Genomic DNA, 17,910 nt, shown 5'->3' with positions numbered 1-17,910 from the left:
TTTGTTTATTAACATTAGATCCAAGAGTGAACATATATAAGAATAATGACGACACTGGAATCAAATGTTCGTTGCATTGAATGTTTGAAGTACATACATTGATTTTTGACGCGCCACGATAGGCTTTCCATCAAATTCAACAAAAGATTGGACATTGGTTCACAATGAGAGAGACCAATAAACACAACGTACGTAGAATTGATATTGACATGGTTAGGCTTACCAACTTTGACAGGAGGGTTGGTATACACTCTTCCAAACAAATTTCAAAGATGAGACACTTCATCGGAGGCAACGGATTGGCGCTGAAAGTTCAAGGACAACGTGCTTTCATTGATAATGATTGGAGAGAGCAATCCTGGAGTTAGAATCTCAGAAGAGAGGGCCTCTTTGGTTTCTGTTGATCCAGCTCAAATTGTCCTTTAGCACCTGACAATGGCAAGGCTTTCTCTGGTATAATGTTTTCAAGGAGTTCAAGCTCTGACATTTTTCTTTTCCCTTCCTAATCATTTTCCAGCCCAGAGGTGGTATAGGTAGAGGTGGTAAGATCTGTGAAGGGTTGAATGAGTTGAATGGTTCCCATGGTGGGTGAAAGAAGTGCAACACGGTTATGTGCAGGGTTCTCAGAAGCATTTGAGTTCGAGAAGACTGAGGGGATCCCCGTCTATCAGGTCATGGATGTCATCACCATCTCTCTCATTTCTCTCAAGACGAGACTTTCAGCATACTCAGCCATCTGGGCAATGTGAGAGGAAAAAGGTATAGCGGGCTAGACCAAGCGAGTTTAGAGATGAAAGCTTTTTGGGGTTGATGGTAGACGAGTGACTAAGACTCCTTTCATGGACACCACAAACACTAAGCTCAATGAGAATTAATCACATGGCAATGCAATGCGCAAGTTGAGACAAAAGGTAGCACAAATACATCCTTCCGTTGGGTAAAATCTGACAGCTTAACGGTTGTACATGAAGATGTAGTACGACAAGTACATGGTTTGTCAACAAGCCTAAAAGGATGATGACCACACTCAAGGTATTTGGAGAAAATTCGGCAGCATAACGGCTATACCAGGAGATGTGGTAAGGTAAGCACATGGTTTGTCAATGAACCCAAAAGGATAATGATTACGCTCAAGGGTTCTAAAAAAAATTGGCAGCATGACGGCTATACTAGGAGGGTCTCAGCAACTAAACATGAAGAGTATGCCGTCATGGTCAAGATAAAGCAGGGTTCTCAGCAAGAACACACACTCCGATAATGATAATGGCAAGATAGACTCACAATCGACATGCGGAGTACATCTGATCAGGATCAATCAAATGATCAAGCACATGGGAGATAGATCATGGCTAAAAGAGCCAAGCATCTGATGATAATCCATAGAATGGAGAGAGAGGAATAATTGATTAGATTATGAAGGAAAACTTAACTAGGAAGTAAACCCTAATCTAATAACAAATATGTACATATATATATACATATATATATATATATACATCCTAACCAGGGGCACCAACCCTAGTCTAATCTAGCGGAGCCAAGGAGGTCTCGACTCGTGACAGACTGATGAGTGTACTAGAACCGCGCTGTAGCCACGCAAGGTGAGCCATCCTAGTCTATAAATGGGACAAGACTCCTAACTCTAGGCTTCACATGTGTAAGCAACACATGTTCGTCCTCATATGAATGCAATATAGATGTATATAAGCACGGGTACTTCCTAGTTGGTTTTCACTAAGCCAGTAAGTATATACATAATATATAAAACAAAGTAGGGCCCAGGCATTTCTGCAGGGTACTATGCTTATGACCATACCCTTGATGTATAACGCCAGCACACCCAGCATTATACAGAGTATGTTCATTGCTCATCGGCTGCTGTAGAACACCAGCACACCCAGTGTCTACGGCTGCAGCTCCGGCGCATAGCTCGGAAATAGATACAACGGTTCCCATCTGGTACGCGTCATATCTATTCCCTGAGGCCAATAATGAAAATGATGAAAGAAATAAAGAATATGACAATGTATGATGTGCGATGTGTGAATCCCTTGTTTTATTTACACGCCTACTTGGTGCCCCTGGATTTCTAACGATAAAGTTCCCATTTAACTCGATTTTGACCCAAATTTCTTCAAAATTAATTAAAATGGCATTTTTACAGAGTTAGGCAATGTTTCAAAAATTCCCCAGCAGAGTCGCCAGCCTGTGGACCCGCGATCCGAGACGGGGGCGCGGGGGACGTGCCCCCACGACGAGTCTCTGGACCATCCACGTGAAGGAGAGCTCCGCCAAGGAACTCTCGAAAGAGTGCCCCTCACAGCATGAGCGGCGATGTGAAGTGAGATACCTCTCGATTCGGGGACCAGCCCGGATTCGAGACGCACCTCGAAAACAAAGAAAGAGTCGCCATCCAAGGAAGTGGGCCCTGGATCCCATGCTGTGCTCTGTCGCAACAGATAACCAGAGATATAAAGGGTCCGTGCCTGATGACGAATGGGGAAGGGGTTAGGCGCCCCCAATTCGCCCAAGTGCGAGCACCTGGTCTCTTATGCCATTTATTATTAACTTTGAAGAATTTTGGGCGAAAATCATGTGAAATGGGAACGAGCATCCCCGAGAAAACGTCTATCTAAGCATGCATGACCCGGGGATGGGCAAAAGAAAATAGACATCCAAATCCTAACTCACCGCATCTACTCCTAACCCATCACATCTAGGAAAGCAGTAACATCCGCATGCACAGCTACAGCTAAACAAGCAATATCAGATATGGTAAGCGAAAAGCAGTAAATAGCCACAGCTAAGCATGTGAAACTAAGCGCACAAATAATAAGCAATCTGAAAGTAAACACACAAGGAACCAAAGACAAACACACGATAAACAAAAGATGTGAGGAAAGAAATGAATCGATAAATCGACGGTACATGAGGACCGAGAATACCAGGGAAAATAAAAGGGAGCATACGATAGGCTCAGGGAGTCTAATGAATCAAACTCAACAATCCTGATCCGCTGAAGATCGGATAGGTCTCACGATCGTCATAGCCTATCGTTGGGCTCAGCGAGGACAATCCCTGCGAAGGGGCCACGCTACGTCGTCGCCCGTCCCAAAACGCGATAAAAACGTCGGAAAATCGATAAAACCGGCAAACCACGATGAAAACCGGAAATGGAATGAAAAGAGGGCTCCGAGTGACCTGGCAATCACCATCCTTGCCCATTTTTGCTTTTGTTTTGAAATGTTTGGAAATATTTATTAAGAAGGTTTGACTGAACTTGGGTGGATGAAAAGGTGAGAGGGTGTAAAAATAGTGTGTGAAAATGGTGACTGCACTCAGGATGCCAGCAGCACGCCTGAGCTGCCTACGTACCCCTCAGCTAGGGATCCAGCCATCCGTAGTTCGGAAGGAAATGTGAGAAATAATGGTAAAGTGGTATAAAAAAGAGTGACTGAACTCAGGGTGCCAGCAGCACGCCTGAGCTGCCTACGTACCCCTCAGCTAGGGATCAAGCCATCCGTAGTTCTGACGGAAAGGTGAGAAATATTTGTAAAGTGGTGTAAAAAGAGTGAAAGTGAAAATGGTGTGTAAAAAAATGGTGACTGCACTCAGGATGCCAGCAGCACGCCTGAGCTGCCTACGTACCCCTCAGCTAGGGATCAAGCCATCCGTAGTTCGGAAGGAAGTTTTTTGAAAGTTGTGAAGTGACGGAAATTGTGGGAATTGTGAGAAATATTTACAAAAATGGTGACTGCACTCAGGATGCCAGCAGCACGCCTGAGCTGCCTACGTACCCCTCAGCTAGGGATCAAGCCATCCGTAGTTCGGACCTGGATTTCCTAACTACTCCTAATGACTCGAGTTTTTGATTTTTCAGATGTTTTTGATTTTTTCGACACAAGAGGACAGAATCCTATCATCACAAGGGGAGGACAGGCTCCTGATATCTCGCAAAGGTTGGACAGCATCCTATGCTTTGCGGGGGGGAATGAACAGAATCACGACTCTGCAAGGGTTGGACAGCATCCTATACCTTGCAGGAGCGGACAAAATCACATGACTTGATGAGAGGGTGGACAGAACCCTAACCCCTATGATGATAAGACCGACTCTTGAAAGACTGACTCTATGGCTAAGGACAACTTAAAACCAATAGCTCTATAAAAAAGAGAGAACAATGCCAGTGAGACTAGGTTAGTCTCTGAAAAGAAAAATGACAACTGACGCTTATGAGACATGACATGTCTCCTATAGCAGAGAGGATAAATAAGGGTATTAACACCATTTGCAAGAGGGTTGCACATACCAAAATGATGTGAGGGCTGTCATTATCAAATAAGAGTATGGGCTGCCAATATCAAAAGAAAGTGGGTAGCTGTTATCAAATGGGTGATATTGAGCTGCCAATATCAACAAAAAGTGAGTAGCCATTATCAAATGGGTGATAGTAGGCTGCCAATATCAACAGTAAGTGGGTAGCCATTATCAAATGGGTGATAGTGGGCTGCCAATATCAACAGAGGGTGGGTAGCCATTATCAAATGGGTGATAGTGGGCTGCCAATATCAACAGAGAGTGGGCTGCCATTATCAAATGAGTGATAGTGGGCTGCCAATATCAACAGAAAGTGGGTAGCCATTATCAAATGGGTGATAGTGGGCTGCCAATATCAACAGAGAGTGAGCTGCCATTATCAAATGAGTGATAGTGGGCTGCCAATATCAACAGAAAGTGGGCTGCCATTATCAAATGAGTGATAGTGGGCTGCCAATATCAACAGAAAGTGGGCTACCATTATCAAATGAGTGATAGTGGGCTGCCAATATCAACAGAAAGTGGGCTGCCATTATCAAATGAGTGATAGTGGGCTGCCAATATCAACAGAAAGTGGGCTGCCATTATCAAATGAGGCATGAGGGCTATTAATATCAAGAGAGTGTGAAAACCATTTATACAAGGTATAATGGTCACATGCATATGAGTTCATCTTTGCGCACATCAAGCCTAAAAAGAAAATTAGAATTCTTCTCACACGTGAAGCTATTTTAAGGACTCGGTGGTCAACAAAATGTAGCAAAAGCAATATTATAAGCAATATTATATAGCAAATAGCATTACCTGTCTGAAGCCAAACCATCAATGCAGAGGGTTCCCTGAAATTTTAATGCCGGCACCGGAAATGATGGTCGAGCATCTCCGGGCTTGCGACGGTGCCAGATCTAAGACACGATCGGGCCGAGCCTCCCTCTCTACGTTTTCTCTCTCTCTCTCTCTCTCTTTTTCTTTTTATTTTGATAAATATCGCCAAAACAGAAGGGAGGTGCGGCGGCTGTGGGGGAGGTGAAGAAATTTGGGTTTTTGAAATGGGTTGGGGAAAAGGGCAGAGGGTGGCCGGTGGTGATGGTGGCCGATGGGGATGAGGGAGGAGAGGAGGGCCGGTGGGTCGGATTCCGGCAAAGTCGCCGGAATCGATGGAGATGGGGGTCGGAGCTTCGAAGAAGGTGGTTCGAGGGTGGTGGTGATGGAGGTTTTGGTTCGGGTTCTGGGTGTAGTTGCAGAGGGTGGCTCGAATGGGTTTGGGTGGTGATGGCCGTAAGTTGCAGAGAGTGGCTCGAATGGGTTTGGGTGGTGATGGCCGGCCGGTGGGAGTTGTAGATGGCTGGCCGGACGGTGAAGAAGGTGGTGGCAATCGGTGAAGAAGGTGGCGGTTGATGGTGGAAGACCGGTGATGGCCGCCGGGGGAGACTAGCCCAACACCTTCTTTCCCTTCTCCCTCTCTCTCTGTTTCTCTCTGTTATTCTTCCCCTCTCTGTTTTACAGAGAAATGGGTTTTTGTGATTGGGGATTGGTGGGTGTGGCCGGCCGAATATGGGGTTGGCCGGTGGTAGAGATGGGTTTTTGGTGGGGTTTCGGTGGTATAGGAGATGGGGATCGCGGCCGATGGGGGGTGGAGGAAGAAATGGGGGTGGTGGCCGACGGTGGTGGTGAGTTTGGGTTTTTGAAAATGGGTTTTGGGGGAAAGGGAGTTGCAGAAAGTGGTTCGGCTTTAGGGTGGAGATGGTGGATGGGCGGCGGCTTGGGAGGATTTTCGAAGGGTTTTTGGTGGCTAGAGGTGGCGGTGGCCGGTGGCGATGAGGGGTGGCCGGTTTGCAGGTTCTGTGGAGGTGATGGTGGAGGTGTGGGAGGTTGGCCGGAGATGGGAGATGGTGGCCTGGAGAGGTGGCTGCAAAGGTGGTGGCCGGAATCCGGTTGGGTCGCCGGAGGAGAAGACTCTCTCTCTCTTTCTCTCTTTCTCTCTCTCTCTGCAGCTCAAAGCAATGGTTTTTTTACTTTTATTTTTTTGTGGCAAAGGAGGTGGCTGTGGAGAGGCTTGGTGGTGGTGGGTTTGGGGATTTTGGGTGGCTGCAATGGTGGAGGGTATGGTTGTGGAGGAAGGTGGTTGTGGTGGCGGTGATGAGCGGCTGTGATTGGCCGTGGAGAGAGGTTCGGATGGTGGGGGAAGATGGAGAGGTTGTAGGCTTGCCGGATTCCGGCAAGCCTGCCGGAGAAGAAGGTGGGCGGCTGGAGGCAGTGGTGGTGGCCGGAGATGGGCGGCTGTGGAGGAGGCTTGGCCGGAGTTGGTAGAGGTGGTGGGGTACGGTAGAGGAGGAAGATGGAGAATGGCTGTGGGTTTTTCCTTCCCCTTTTCTTTTTTTTTTCTCCTCTGGTTTTTTCTCCTTTGGTTTTTCCTCTGCCCTCCTTTTTTCTCCTCTGGTTCTTTTCTTCTGTTTCCTCCTCTGTGCGAGAGATAAGAGCTCTCCTCTTGAGTGGGGAGACCCATCATGAGGAGAGTAATCATCATTTTTCTGTCCCCCTCTTGTCCCCCCTAACTTCTTAATTTTCTCTTGATTTTTCAAAAAAATCAAAAACCATCATAAGGCTTCTGTGCATTTTGAAACTTGCAACAAGGCACCCTTTTTCCCATAAAGTAATAGAGAATTAAAGACCCGTCGTTTTCTTCTCTCTTTTTTTTTTAATATATAGATGCGATGCTACCGCTGAAAATCTATAGGAGGTGTTATTTTCAACTGAAAATCTATAGGAGGTGTTATTTTCAATTTTAACTTTAGTGGAGGTGTTATTTTCAATTTTAACTTTAGTGGAGGTGTTATTTTCAATTTTAACTTTAGTGATTTAGTAACGACACTATTTCTGAAAGAAAATGATTGAAAGAAATTTGAATATAAGCGGATCTCACATCAGTGGGCCCCACACGAGCGGGTTCCACATCAGCGGGCCCCACACAAGCGGGTCCCACACCAGCGGGCCCCACGCAAGCGGATCCCACACAAGCGGGTCCTACACAAGCGGGTCCCACATCAGCAGGCCCTACACAAGCGGGCCCCACACAAGCGGGCCCCACATTCTCTTTTGCTCGGATTAATTCCATTCATTTTCCGCCTGGCCTCGGGATTTCATTCGAATACGCGGGTTTAGGGCCCTATCAAAATGGGGTGTCTACACCGCCCTAAAAGCCTCCACGTAAAAAGCCACTTCTTCCTCCGTAACACCCTCACACACCCCGTCCCTAAAAGAAGGAAGCCTAATCCCGTATTCGTCAGGAATGTGTTATTCCTTTCTGATCCTCTCCGCCGCCCCTTCCTCCAAAGAACTCTTGCAGGACGCCACCCGACTAGGGCGAATGACAGCACCAGATTGAATATCCCTAATCTCCGCCTCACGAGCAGAAGAAACTCGGGCGGGGGATCCAGAGGAAGCGGTCCCCGACGACGACCCAGAAACCCCGGAACTATCCTTCAACTCTCTGGGCATCTGTTCATCTCGGGAACCACTGCCCCCGCCTCTTACCAACCGCCTCCTTTTTCTTGGCGGAGCCTTCTCCGCTACTTCTACTAACTCGATAGACGGACTCTGAGAACCGGTTGCGACAGACATCGTAAAATAATCAAATATCAGACAAAACAAAAAAATGAAACTCACCGAGGCGAATAAGTGAAGGAGAGCAAAAACCAAAGAAGAGTCGATAAAAGACTAGCCATCGGACGAAATTGCCGCAGAGGAAAAGAAGACAAAGGAATAGGGTAAAACAATCCCTGAAAAAAGCCTCAAAAGCTAGGGTTTGGACACGCGTCGATCAACCTCCCTCCCTTTTTAATCAGATGAGACATATACACGTGGCGCAGATTGAGGAACTCGAGGAAACCGCCAGAAATCGAAGCGCCATTCCCTACAACTAAAAAGATGTTTCTACCCCTACCACTAAAACTTTCCTAACAAGCCATCCCCACGACGTTCCCGCCAAAAAAAAAACAAGGTGAGACGTCACTTATAGCGTCCCCACTTAATGAGAGAGAGGGCTCGAAGGCCTGAAACCTGGCAAGGGGATCTGACCTCAAAGCACCAAATAAAAAACATACGGCACGGCAGAAAAGACTCGGAACCACGGCACAAGGGCTCGGCATACGATTCCACTAGATGGAAGAAACCCAGCACACTAGATAAAGGCTCGGGACCATGCACGAGGTCCGGCCGAGCCACCTCAATCCCTCGGAATAAGGATAACATATACCAAACACATTGGAAAGGGCATGGGTCCAACAACGAAGCCCGGCCTTGCTACCTCCGCTCCGCTCAAATAAATGTAGCTACTGCACAGATGAGAAAGGCAGCATAAGAAACACATCACAAATTCAAAAAAAAAAAAAAGAGGCCATCCATTCATAAACACATCCTTATGGCCCGAAGGCTTACAAAAGAGGGAAGGGAATAAGAAACCAAACATAGGGCACGCAAGCCCGGTACAAAAAAAGAGAGAAAAAACATATAAAGAAGCAGAGGGAGCCTGGCCCCACAGAGACTAATCGCCCGAGCGGCTGGAAGAAGACTCCTCCTCCAAAGAATCCCCCTCCTCCTCCCAGGAGCTCTCCAGGAAAGGGTCCACCTCATATTCAATCGGCTGCTCGTTAAGGACATGGACCCTTCTTTGCAACTCCTCGTTCCTCCACTTCAAGTCCTCAATCTCCTCACCCATTTTCAAGACCCGGTCGCACATCTCCATCCCCTGCCGATAGACCTTGGAGAAAAAAGACCACTCCTTAGCGACATAGGAGCGGGACGACTTGTCCTTGCTAGGCAAGGAAGAAAGGCGAAGGGGGGGAAAGCCTGGAGGAGGATCCGGGTCCCTCCTGATCCTCTTCTGATGAGCCGTGAGATCCTCCTCCGAGTCAGAATACAGATCGGGGTCGCTTGAGGATTCCTGGGAAAGAGGGGCTTTGCCCCTAGCTCGCGAAGGAGAACTGGACATGTTGTCAGAAAAGGAAAAGATGCAGAGAGGCAATCGGCCTAAGAAAGAAAACAATAATAAAAAATACCGGGGTGATCTTCCCTTATAAACTCAGAAGAAAAACCACTGGGTCAGGAAGCGAGGCGACCCACCCTTTACGTGTCTCCCTTCTATTGGGTGACCGGCTAAAGCTACATAATGACATTGCAATTCTCCGGGAGAAACCGCCGAACGAAACGACACGTCTCCTCGTACTCCGAGGCTCCCATAAATGCCCTCACCATAACATTACTTGACCAGACATTACTCCCTTGGTCCATTCAATAGACCAAAGGAGTAGGGGGTATTATGATGGGACATAAATACGGCGCGATCCTTGAATCTCACCACGTGTCGCCCATGCACCGATGAAATCTAATCATAATTAAGTAGGGCATTAATGAGCGACAAGACCGTGTAATCCCGTCACGTGTCACCCTCCCGCTGCCCAAACCTCATCATCACGATTATGAACGAGATTACACGGCAAAGCCACGCGTGCCGTCACACCAGGGAGGTAGCCCAATCCGACGAGTGTGGTCTCTATCTGAAATGATGAAAGGGTCCGCATGACGCCCCTTAAAAGGATTCGCAAGCAAGATGGAGAAAGGGGGAGCGACGGGAGAGAAAAAAAAATAGGGGGGCCGGGGAAGAGAAGAAAATCCCATCCCTCTCAAGGCCACCCAAAGGAAGGGGCAAATCCTTAAAAAGCGAAGTGACAACAAAGGAAGTAGGGAGATTAATCTTGGGGAGAAAAGAAAAAGGTGCAGGACGCCCAGATTCCTTTCCCCCGCTCTCCTCTTCTTCCACTTCCCACTCGTCGCCTCCGACCCGTCCACCCATGCACAGAAAGAAGAATCTGCATTTTGGCCTTGGTAAACCTGATTGCACCTCAGCCTTTTCTTGTTGTCCTTTATATTGTTGGTCCAGAATCTAACTTGGGTGTCAAAGTGGTCGCCCGGGACCCACTCCGGACCTCCCTGACCCCTCTATTTGTAATTGCAAACCCCCGCGGAGGCTCTCTACCCACCGCGCAATCGCAGACCCGGATTCTGACACCATCATATGGTGCCCCGACTATCAAGTACCTTGCTAACAATACCAACAGCAGACTCTGAAAAAGTGGTCTGCTGCTGGATCAAATATCAAGGGCAGTACTTTTGAAGTACTGCCCACAAGGGACTTCAATGTCGGGCACCATATAATTTCTCAGATATATAAAACCATTTTAAATTCATTTACATAATATATTTTTTTCCGGAGAACTCTAGCATCTGAAATGGATTCGTAGACTGGTCCGGACTCGTAATGTGGTCCATACACACGTGGGAAGCAGTGGCGGAGCCAGGATTTAGACATAAGGGGGGCGGGCTTATACTTAAGGAGAGCAAACTTCAAATCTTTAAGGGGTTGAGCCCAATTGAGTTGGGCCTATTGAGGAGTTTGGCCCAACTCAACAGGGGCCGCTGCCCCCCTTATGCTACATGTAGCTCCACCTCTGGTGGGAGGGGAGAGAGAGAGTACTAAACTTGTCAACTAGAAAATCATCCTGAGTTGACTGGACTCGTATTTTAAACGAGTTGAAAGTCAAACAACCAATTACTCCAAAAGCTTAGGTTGTTAGAATTGGTGTTATTTAATCATTTGTACTAGATCACTCCCCCTCTTATTTTGGGTTGCCATACACATGGATTTTTAATATAAAGTTTTTGTTTGGTTTTGAACCCAAAGCCTGCCATGAGATAATATCTCTGAAAGAGTTTCTATTATTTTTTAATCATTTATACATTGAATTCCTAGCAACACGTGAGACATAAAAAGTGCAAAACCCTACCGGAAGATTCGAACCAACGAGCAAAATAACGCCAATATCTAGGACTTTAGGCTCGTGTCAAATTAATATAACAAATATTAAAATATCTTCTTCTTTTTTAATGGTATTATTTAATTAAAAGGGAGAGACATTTTAAAAAAATTAGAAGGGAGAGAAAAACCTCCAAGACCTAGATGGTCAAAAATACAAAAGAGAAGAGAGCAATAAAAGAAAATACAGAACTTCAAGGACGAAGATGATCAAATATCTCCAATCTCGTCCAATTAACTTCATCTCTAGCTAGCCGATCTGCCTCTCTATTTGCAGAACGACGGGCATGATTAAACTGGACAAGATGTCCATCTATGTGATCATGAATCTTAATATATCTATTAAAAATCAATGCATCTAACAGGAAGGAGTAGTGTGTGTGTGTGGTGGTGGCGTGGGGGTGTGTGTGTGTGTGTAGTGGTGGTGGGTTGTGTGTGTGTGGGGGGGGGGGGGGGGGGGGGGGGGGGGGGGATGGGATGGGCCGCACATCCCACATGGAGATTTTTGGAGATTATAGATGAGATATTCGATTATGTGGAGAGTCTCTCAGTTTGATTTAGCATACTCGGAGGTCGGCTAATAGAGAGACAGATAGGCTTGCCAGGGCTGGAGTAAGGCCAGAGTAGAACGATCGATGTTGGAGATATTTGATTCCTTGCTTCCTTGACTTCTATTGTATTTTTGTTTTTTTCTTTTTCTTTTTGTTTTTTTTTGCAATGCTTGCGCTCTCAACCCCCTTGGTTTGTAGCTTTCTTTTTCTAATTAATAAATCACCACCATTTCAATAAAAAAAAAATGATGTCCTCCCATTTTTATAGGGTTAGAGATCACTTGTTTGAGCTAACTCGAGCTTGACTCACTTTTAAAATGGAGTTTTCATTTGAACTATATATGTGGGTGGTCTCTTTCATATGTGGCAGTCTAGGTACAAATTTCTATCCAACGATCATTGTTGTGATTATACTAGACTCAGACCCCTATCCCCATATTTGCTACTCCCAATGGTCCCCTCATGGCTCGGAACGCGGCCCACGAGTATAGACAAAGTGTTGAAATAGATATCACTATGGCAGCAAATGACTGGACTGGGAAGACACCAAAAGCGTATCATTCGTTCCCATTAAAATTTGTTGCATCTCATCCATTTACGGGACAATTATTTGGACAATATTTGTCTTCATTTGTTCACCCGTATTCAACATCTATCTACTACAGATGACGACGCTTGAAAAAATCTACCTCACTCTCTCCCTCTCTAAGACCAATCAATATAGCATGGGATTTGTGTTGAGTTGGTGATACAAAATCACCGGTTCTATTTCATTTTTTGAGTGGGTCCCACTTGGCCCTGGGATGTGTTTTCTCACTGTATAGAGGGTATGTATTTGAAAGAGAGGGTTTGAAGAAGGAAAAATGTAGGGAAGAGATGAGAAAGGGTGGGGCAAGACAAGTGGTTTTCTCTGGAGGGCCCCTAGGAGGGCTTTTTTGGTGGAGCTAAAGTAAGGTTCTTTTTGCTGAGAAAGTTAGGGCAAGGCAAGAGGGGTTTTCTCTTGGGGGCTCTAAGAGGGATTTGGTGGTGATGCAAAAGCAAGGTTCTTCTACTGAAGGTTGAGAAGAAATTAGGGCAAAAAAAGGGTTTTCTCTTGGGCTTTTGGAAGGCTTTTTGTAGTGAAGCAAAAAGGGTTTGTCCTCCTCTTCTTCTTTACTCAAGGTGCATTCTTCTTCTCCATTGGATTTTCTCTATTGTAGCACAAGCATTGTGTTGGAGGATTTTCCAACTATTTCTCATAAAAGGTTTTTCTATGTGCCCGGTGTAGAGCTTGAGGTTATTTTGTGGCTACGTAGAAGGTTGGAGAGAATGGTTTTATTGGTGGATTTTACCGTTGACGGTAACATTATACTGTTTTGGTTCTAAATAGTGGATTGAGTGTTGCCTTGTCCGTGGAGTAGCCCATTGTGGTGAACAACGTATATTGTTGTCTTCTTGTGGTTGCTTGTGAATTGCTCCATTTTTGTGGTTGTGGTTTGTTTGCATATATTTTCTCCATCTTCTTGTGCAAGATCTTGGGTATTTCCGTGTGTTATTAGCGGGTGTTATTGGCGGTGGGGTTTGGCCACTACAATTTTGCTAAGTCATTTCGCAGCTCACTTTTGCCCACTGCATAATGAGAACCATAGTAGATTTAGGAACTTGAGTTGTAAGGGTTTAATTGCAACCAATAGATTAGATCAATGGTTTAGGTAGAGTTTTGTTTGAAATAGAAAATTAGTAGTTTTATAAAACGTATGTGGAAGGTTTGTTTGCACAATTGACTATATTTGATGAAAATCAAAGGATGAGAATGTTTCTTCTTGGTTTTACTCTGTTCTTCATGGGTTTGTAGAATTTTCCTTTGTAGATTCGAAGGTTTACTTGATCGGTGGTTGACGGAGATCAATCCCAACTAGTTCTTCGCGCTTCCAGCTACTCCAAAATGCCACTTTTGTAAGAAAAATTAATAATAATAATGATAATAAGAACAATAGTAATTTGCAAAATATTTAATCAAATCTTTAGAAAGAAACAATGTTTCTCTTCATCTCCCTAGCACGAAACCAACTTCCACCACTTATAGAGAATATTAAATAACAACCACAATTTGCAAAATATTTATTCAATCTTTTAAATGATCTATTAATTATCAAGAAACTTCCAATCCCCACATCTCTATCTCTCATAATCCAGACCTCAGCTAGCTTTCAGTTTCCTTGACGGGTTGCATTCACTTCAGATATAGGGGTCGTTTAGATGCTTGGATATAAGTGTATGTAGGGTTTTCACCTTTTGGGGGTATTGGATGTGAGTGCATATGGGGTTTTCGTACTTTATGGGGCCGTTTGGATACACGGATTTTAGAATCCAGGTTTTTTGTTTGAAAACAGTGTAAACGAGGGTTCTTGATCAAGCTGTTGTATGCTGTCATGACCAAGGTTTAAAATTTCGGTTTCGGTAACCGTTTCGGACCCCACAAAAAACCGAAATTTCGGATTTCGCCGAAATTTGGTGATTTGGTTCCAAATTCCGGACTTAAATTTCGAAATTCTGGACCGAAATTTTGAAATTTTCGCCGAAATTTTGTAACACTTCTTTTTTAAAATAAATAATGTCATTAAACCGAAATTTCGGACCGAAATCCGAAAATGGCGAAAAAATGAATTTCAGAAATTTTTGGTTTCGGTCCCCACCGGTATCCGAAATTTCGGATTTCGGTCGAAATTTTAAACCATGGTCATGACAGCATTTCTTGGATTTTAAGTGAGAAAATTAGGTTTTAAAAATCTTTCCCGCATCTTGAGATTTCTAAAACCTGGAAATATGGGGGAATCTGCTACTCTCTTGCTGACGGAAAGAAGGGTGAGAAGTCAAAAACGACGGCTGGTCCGCTTCTTCTCTTGTCTCTTAGTTACAATTTTGAAGAAACCCCGGATTCTAAAATCCGCGTATCTAAACGGCCCCTAAATATCAACGATGTGTAGTGAGTTTATTCTACATCATTTTATTTTTCATTTCTTCTTCATTTATCCTATTTTTTGAATGGGAAAGATGTTTTACCAAAAGATCGAGGAGATTTTCATGAGAAAGTCAAAAAAATTAAAAAAATCAAATGTTAGAATAGTCGGACACGAAACATCCATGTGTGCGCCCCTCCCAATAATTTTGCCCCTAAAAAAAACTAGGGTACAATATATTTTGGGAAATATTATCAACACTATTGTATTTTTATGACCGCACTCCTCACTTCATTAAAAGTATGGTATGGCCCGCACCATAGGATGATCCAAACCGTCCATTAGATGGGCCACAGCGTAAATAGGTTGTGCCCCAAAAATCATTTCCACACCCTATATTTTAGATGCTGATATTAGCTCGCCCATTTGTTGGCATTAATTCATCTCGTCTTCTACTATTTAATCAGCTGTCAAAGGTTGTTAAATTTACCAAAAAGCTTTAATAACCAAATTAAAAATGAAAAGACAAGCTGAGTTTTTGAATTTTTTAAAACATGGTAGTGCCAATATCAGTTAACTTATATTTTTATGAGTAGCTTTGACGTGAACAAAAATCCATCCCGACAAGTTTCTACTTTCTAACCGAAAAAATAAATAAGTTAATGGCTTATTTCTATGCAATGTTGCTCTATTCAATAAAAAAGAGAGCTTAGCCCACCCTATTTGAATTGCAAGAAAAATATTTCTTCCTGGGACAATTATTTCATTTCCACAAATTAGAGAGAACTGATTTGTGGGACATCATTATAAATTGAAGGTCCCTCTAAATAAAACTTGAACTGCTGTGGTTAAAGTGACTTCTTTTTCATGTGTAATCAAACAATAAAAAGGCTGGAAACTCTGGAAAAAAATCTCTTCTACCAACTTTTCCAGCAAAATCTTACAATGGTCTTACTCTCCCTTTATCGGTAGAGAATCTCTCCATTCATTTCCAGCTTAGATTTTTCCTACATCTTTGTTTACCTACTACTTCAAAAAGTCTTATCCAGCTATCACTGGTAGTTCTTTTTCTTAACGATGTGATCCGACGTGATCCGTTCTGTTGATCCAATAGGTAACCATGTACGCAAACAGCTGCCGTGGGTCCCATCGTATTTGGATTAACCTAGCCCTTGATCGGTAAGTCACTCTTGTATGCATTGATCTAACGGATATGCTGTTCATCCAGGATAGGCTATTCAAACTCTAATATATGTAGAGATTCCACAGCAACATCGCTAACCAAACCAAAAAGAAGCTAAATATAGCTGAAGTGACTTTTTTTACTTTTCGTAGAAGCACCCGAAGAAGAAACTTTTGATATTTGACAACTTTATGGTGGAGGGTGATTCTCTCAATGTTGTCTGATGGTTGGATGGGAGATCTTCCCACCCTTGGAGATAAGAGCCTATTGATGAGAATTCTCATGGAAAGTCATTTAGTTCAATTCCTCCATATCAGGAGATCGGCGAATGGAGAGGCTGTCACGTCCCGATCCCACTGTGTCGATATTGTCCGGTATAGGATCTTCCACCCTCCCAGTTTTGTTTTCCGGCAAGACTAACTGTGCCTGACCCACTCTGCGGCCCCCCCTTGGAGATGCTGAAAGCACGTCTACAATGGGAAAGAGGGGGTTCTAAATGTATAGCTCCTCTTCCTTTACGAAGTGGGATCCTACAATCCACCCCCCTTTGGGCCCAACGTCCTCGCTGGGACATCGTACCGGAGCTGTATCGCCCCGGATCGGCTAGCTCGGGCAAGGGCATCAAGATTGGCTTTAGAGATTTTTATTTTCTTCTGCCTTGGGTTTCGTTATATGAGTTATACTCTCTCTCTCCTACTTTTGTCTGCCTGGACTCTCTTGGTCATGCGTTTTTTAATGAATTACACCGTTTCAAAAAAGAAGAAGAAGAAGAAGAGATATTTGAACCCTTTATATATTTTTTAATGAGGAAACTTATGGTGAACTAGCTTGCCCAATCACATGGGTCCCAGATTTTGGGGAATGATCCAAACCATTCATTTGCAAGGCCTTATCATAGATAGGGGGTGTACCAAAAATCAGCTCCATAGGATCATCCTAACCCCTCCAGTTGTGGAGGACAAAAATGGGGCAGATTTGTGTCTGTCCATTTTTGTCCTCGACAAATGGAGGGGTTAGGATGATCCTATGGAGCTGATTTTTGGTACACCCCCCATCTATGTAAGGGACTTTCAAATGAATGCTTTGGATCATCCTAACAAAGTGGGCCCCCATGTGATTGGGCTAGCTAGCTCACCATAAGTTTGGTAGTTTCCTCATATGTATATATATTCAGTTTAATTTATTTCATTTTATTTATTTACACAAAAATTCAATGATAATAATAGTATGAAATGTTTTTCAAATTAAGCTATATAAACACTAAGAAAAGGGGAAAAAAGGTTTCAAAATTTAGTTCTAATAATCACTTACTTGGATCAAGCTCACTGCTGACAAGCTCTAGAAGAAGAGATTTACCAAGCAAATCGCTTATATCGTCGAGGCCACGGCCCAACCCTACGTTTGTAAGGAAGCTGCCGATGGTTACCTTAACTGTTACAATGGCATTAACGCTGACAGTGGTCTGTTCTGTGTCAGTGGCATATACGGGAGAGTTGCTTGAGACCTCACACCGAATGCTACCAGATTTTGCTCTCCGGCTATGGAAAACTGGCCTGACCTGGGAAATGGATGTAGGACTCAAGTAATGGGAAGTGAAGGAGTTATGGAGCAGGATGGTGGAGGGAGCAAGGGGAGACTGTTGAAGGAGCTGAGGCTTCAACATCTGGGCTAGTTGTAGTTAGGGTTTGGAAATATGAGGGTTGGGTGATGCAATTGCTACTTATATAGAAGATGGGCTAGTTGTAGTTAGGGTTTGGAAATATGAGGGTTGGGTGATGCAATTGCTAATTATATGGAAGAGCTCTCTCTCTCTCTCTCTCTCTCTCTCTCTCTCTCTCTCTCTCTCTCTCTCTCTCTCATGCAATTGCTACTTATATAGAACTCTCTCTCTCTCAAGAAAAATATGAATAATATGTGAATGAGTTTCATGTGGTAATTATTTAAGGTGGAATACTATTGGATATGGGTACCTTCTCCTCTCATTAATCACTTTATTAAGCATCTCTCTCTCTCCATTTTTTCCAGGAAAATCGGAACAATTTAGGCATA

At 44.1% G+C, this 17,910-nt stretch overlaps 1 protein-coding gene across 1 annotated transcript in view; it reads right to left on the bottom strand.

The window, feature by feature from the left end:
* LOC143849814 (linoleate 13S-lipoxygenase 2-1, chloroplastic-like) overlaps positions 1 to 17,703 on the bottom strand; it is a 49,567-nt gene extending 31,864 nt beyond the window's left edge. The window contains exon 1 of the mRNA XM_077359020.1: positions 17,173 to 17,703. Coding sequence (XP_077215135.1) covers positions 17,173 to 17,524 — 352 coding nt within the window. The 5' untranslated portion in view covers positions 17,525 to 17,703. The remainder of the gene's footprint in view (positions 1 to 17,172) is intronic.
* Between the last annotated feature and the right edge of the window lie 207 nt (positions 17,704 to 17,910).

The sequence above is a fragment of the Tasmannia lanceolata genome, unplaced genomic scaffold (genome assembly GCF_043159265.1).
Source record: "Tasmannia lanceolata isolate RefF3 unplaced genomic scaffold, GAP_Taslan_0.1 ptg000003l, whole genome shotgun sequence".
NCBI lineage: Eukaryota > Viridiplantae > Streptophyta > Magnoliopsida > Canellales > Winteraceae > Tasmannia > Tasmannia lanceolata.
The sequence above is the reverse complement of the archived record's forward strand: the minus strand, read 5'-3'. Positions and strand labels throughout refer to the sequence as shown.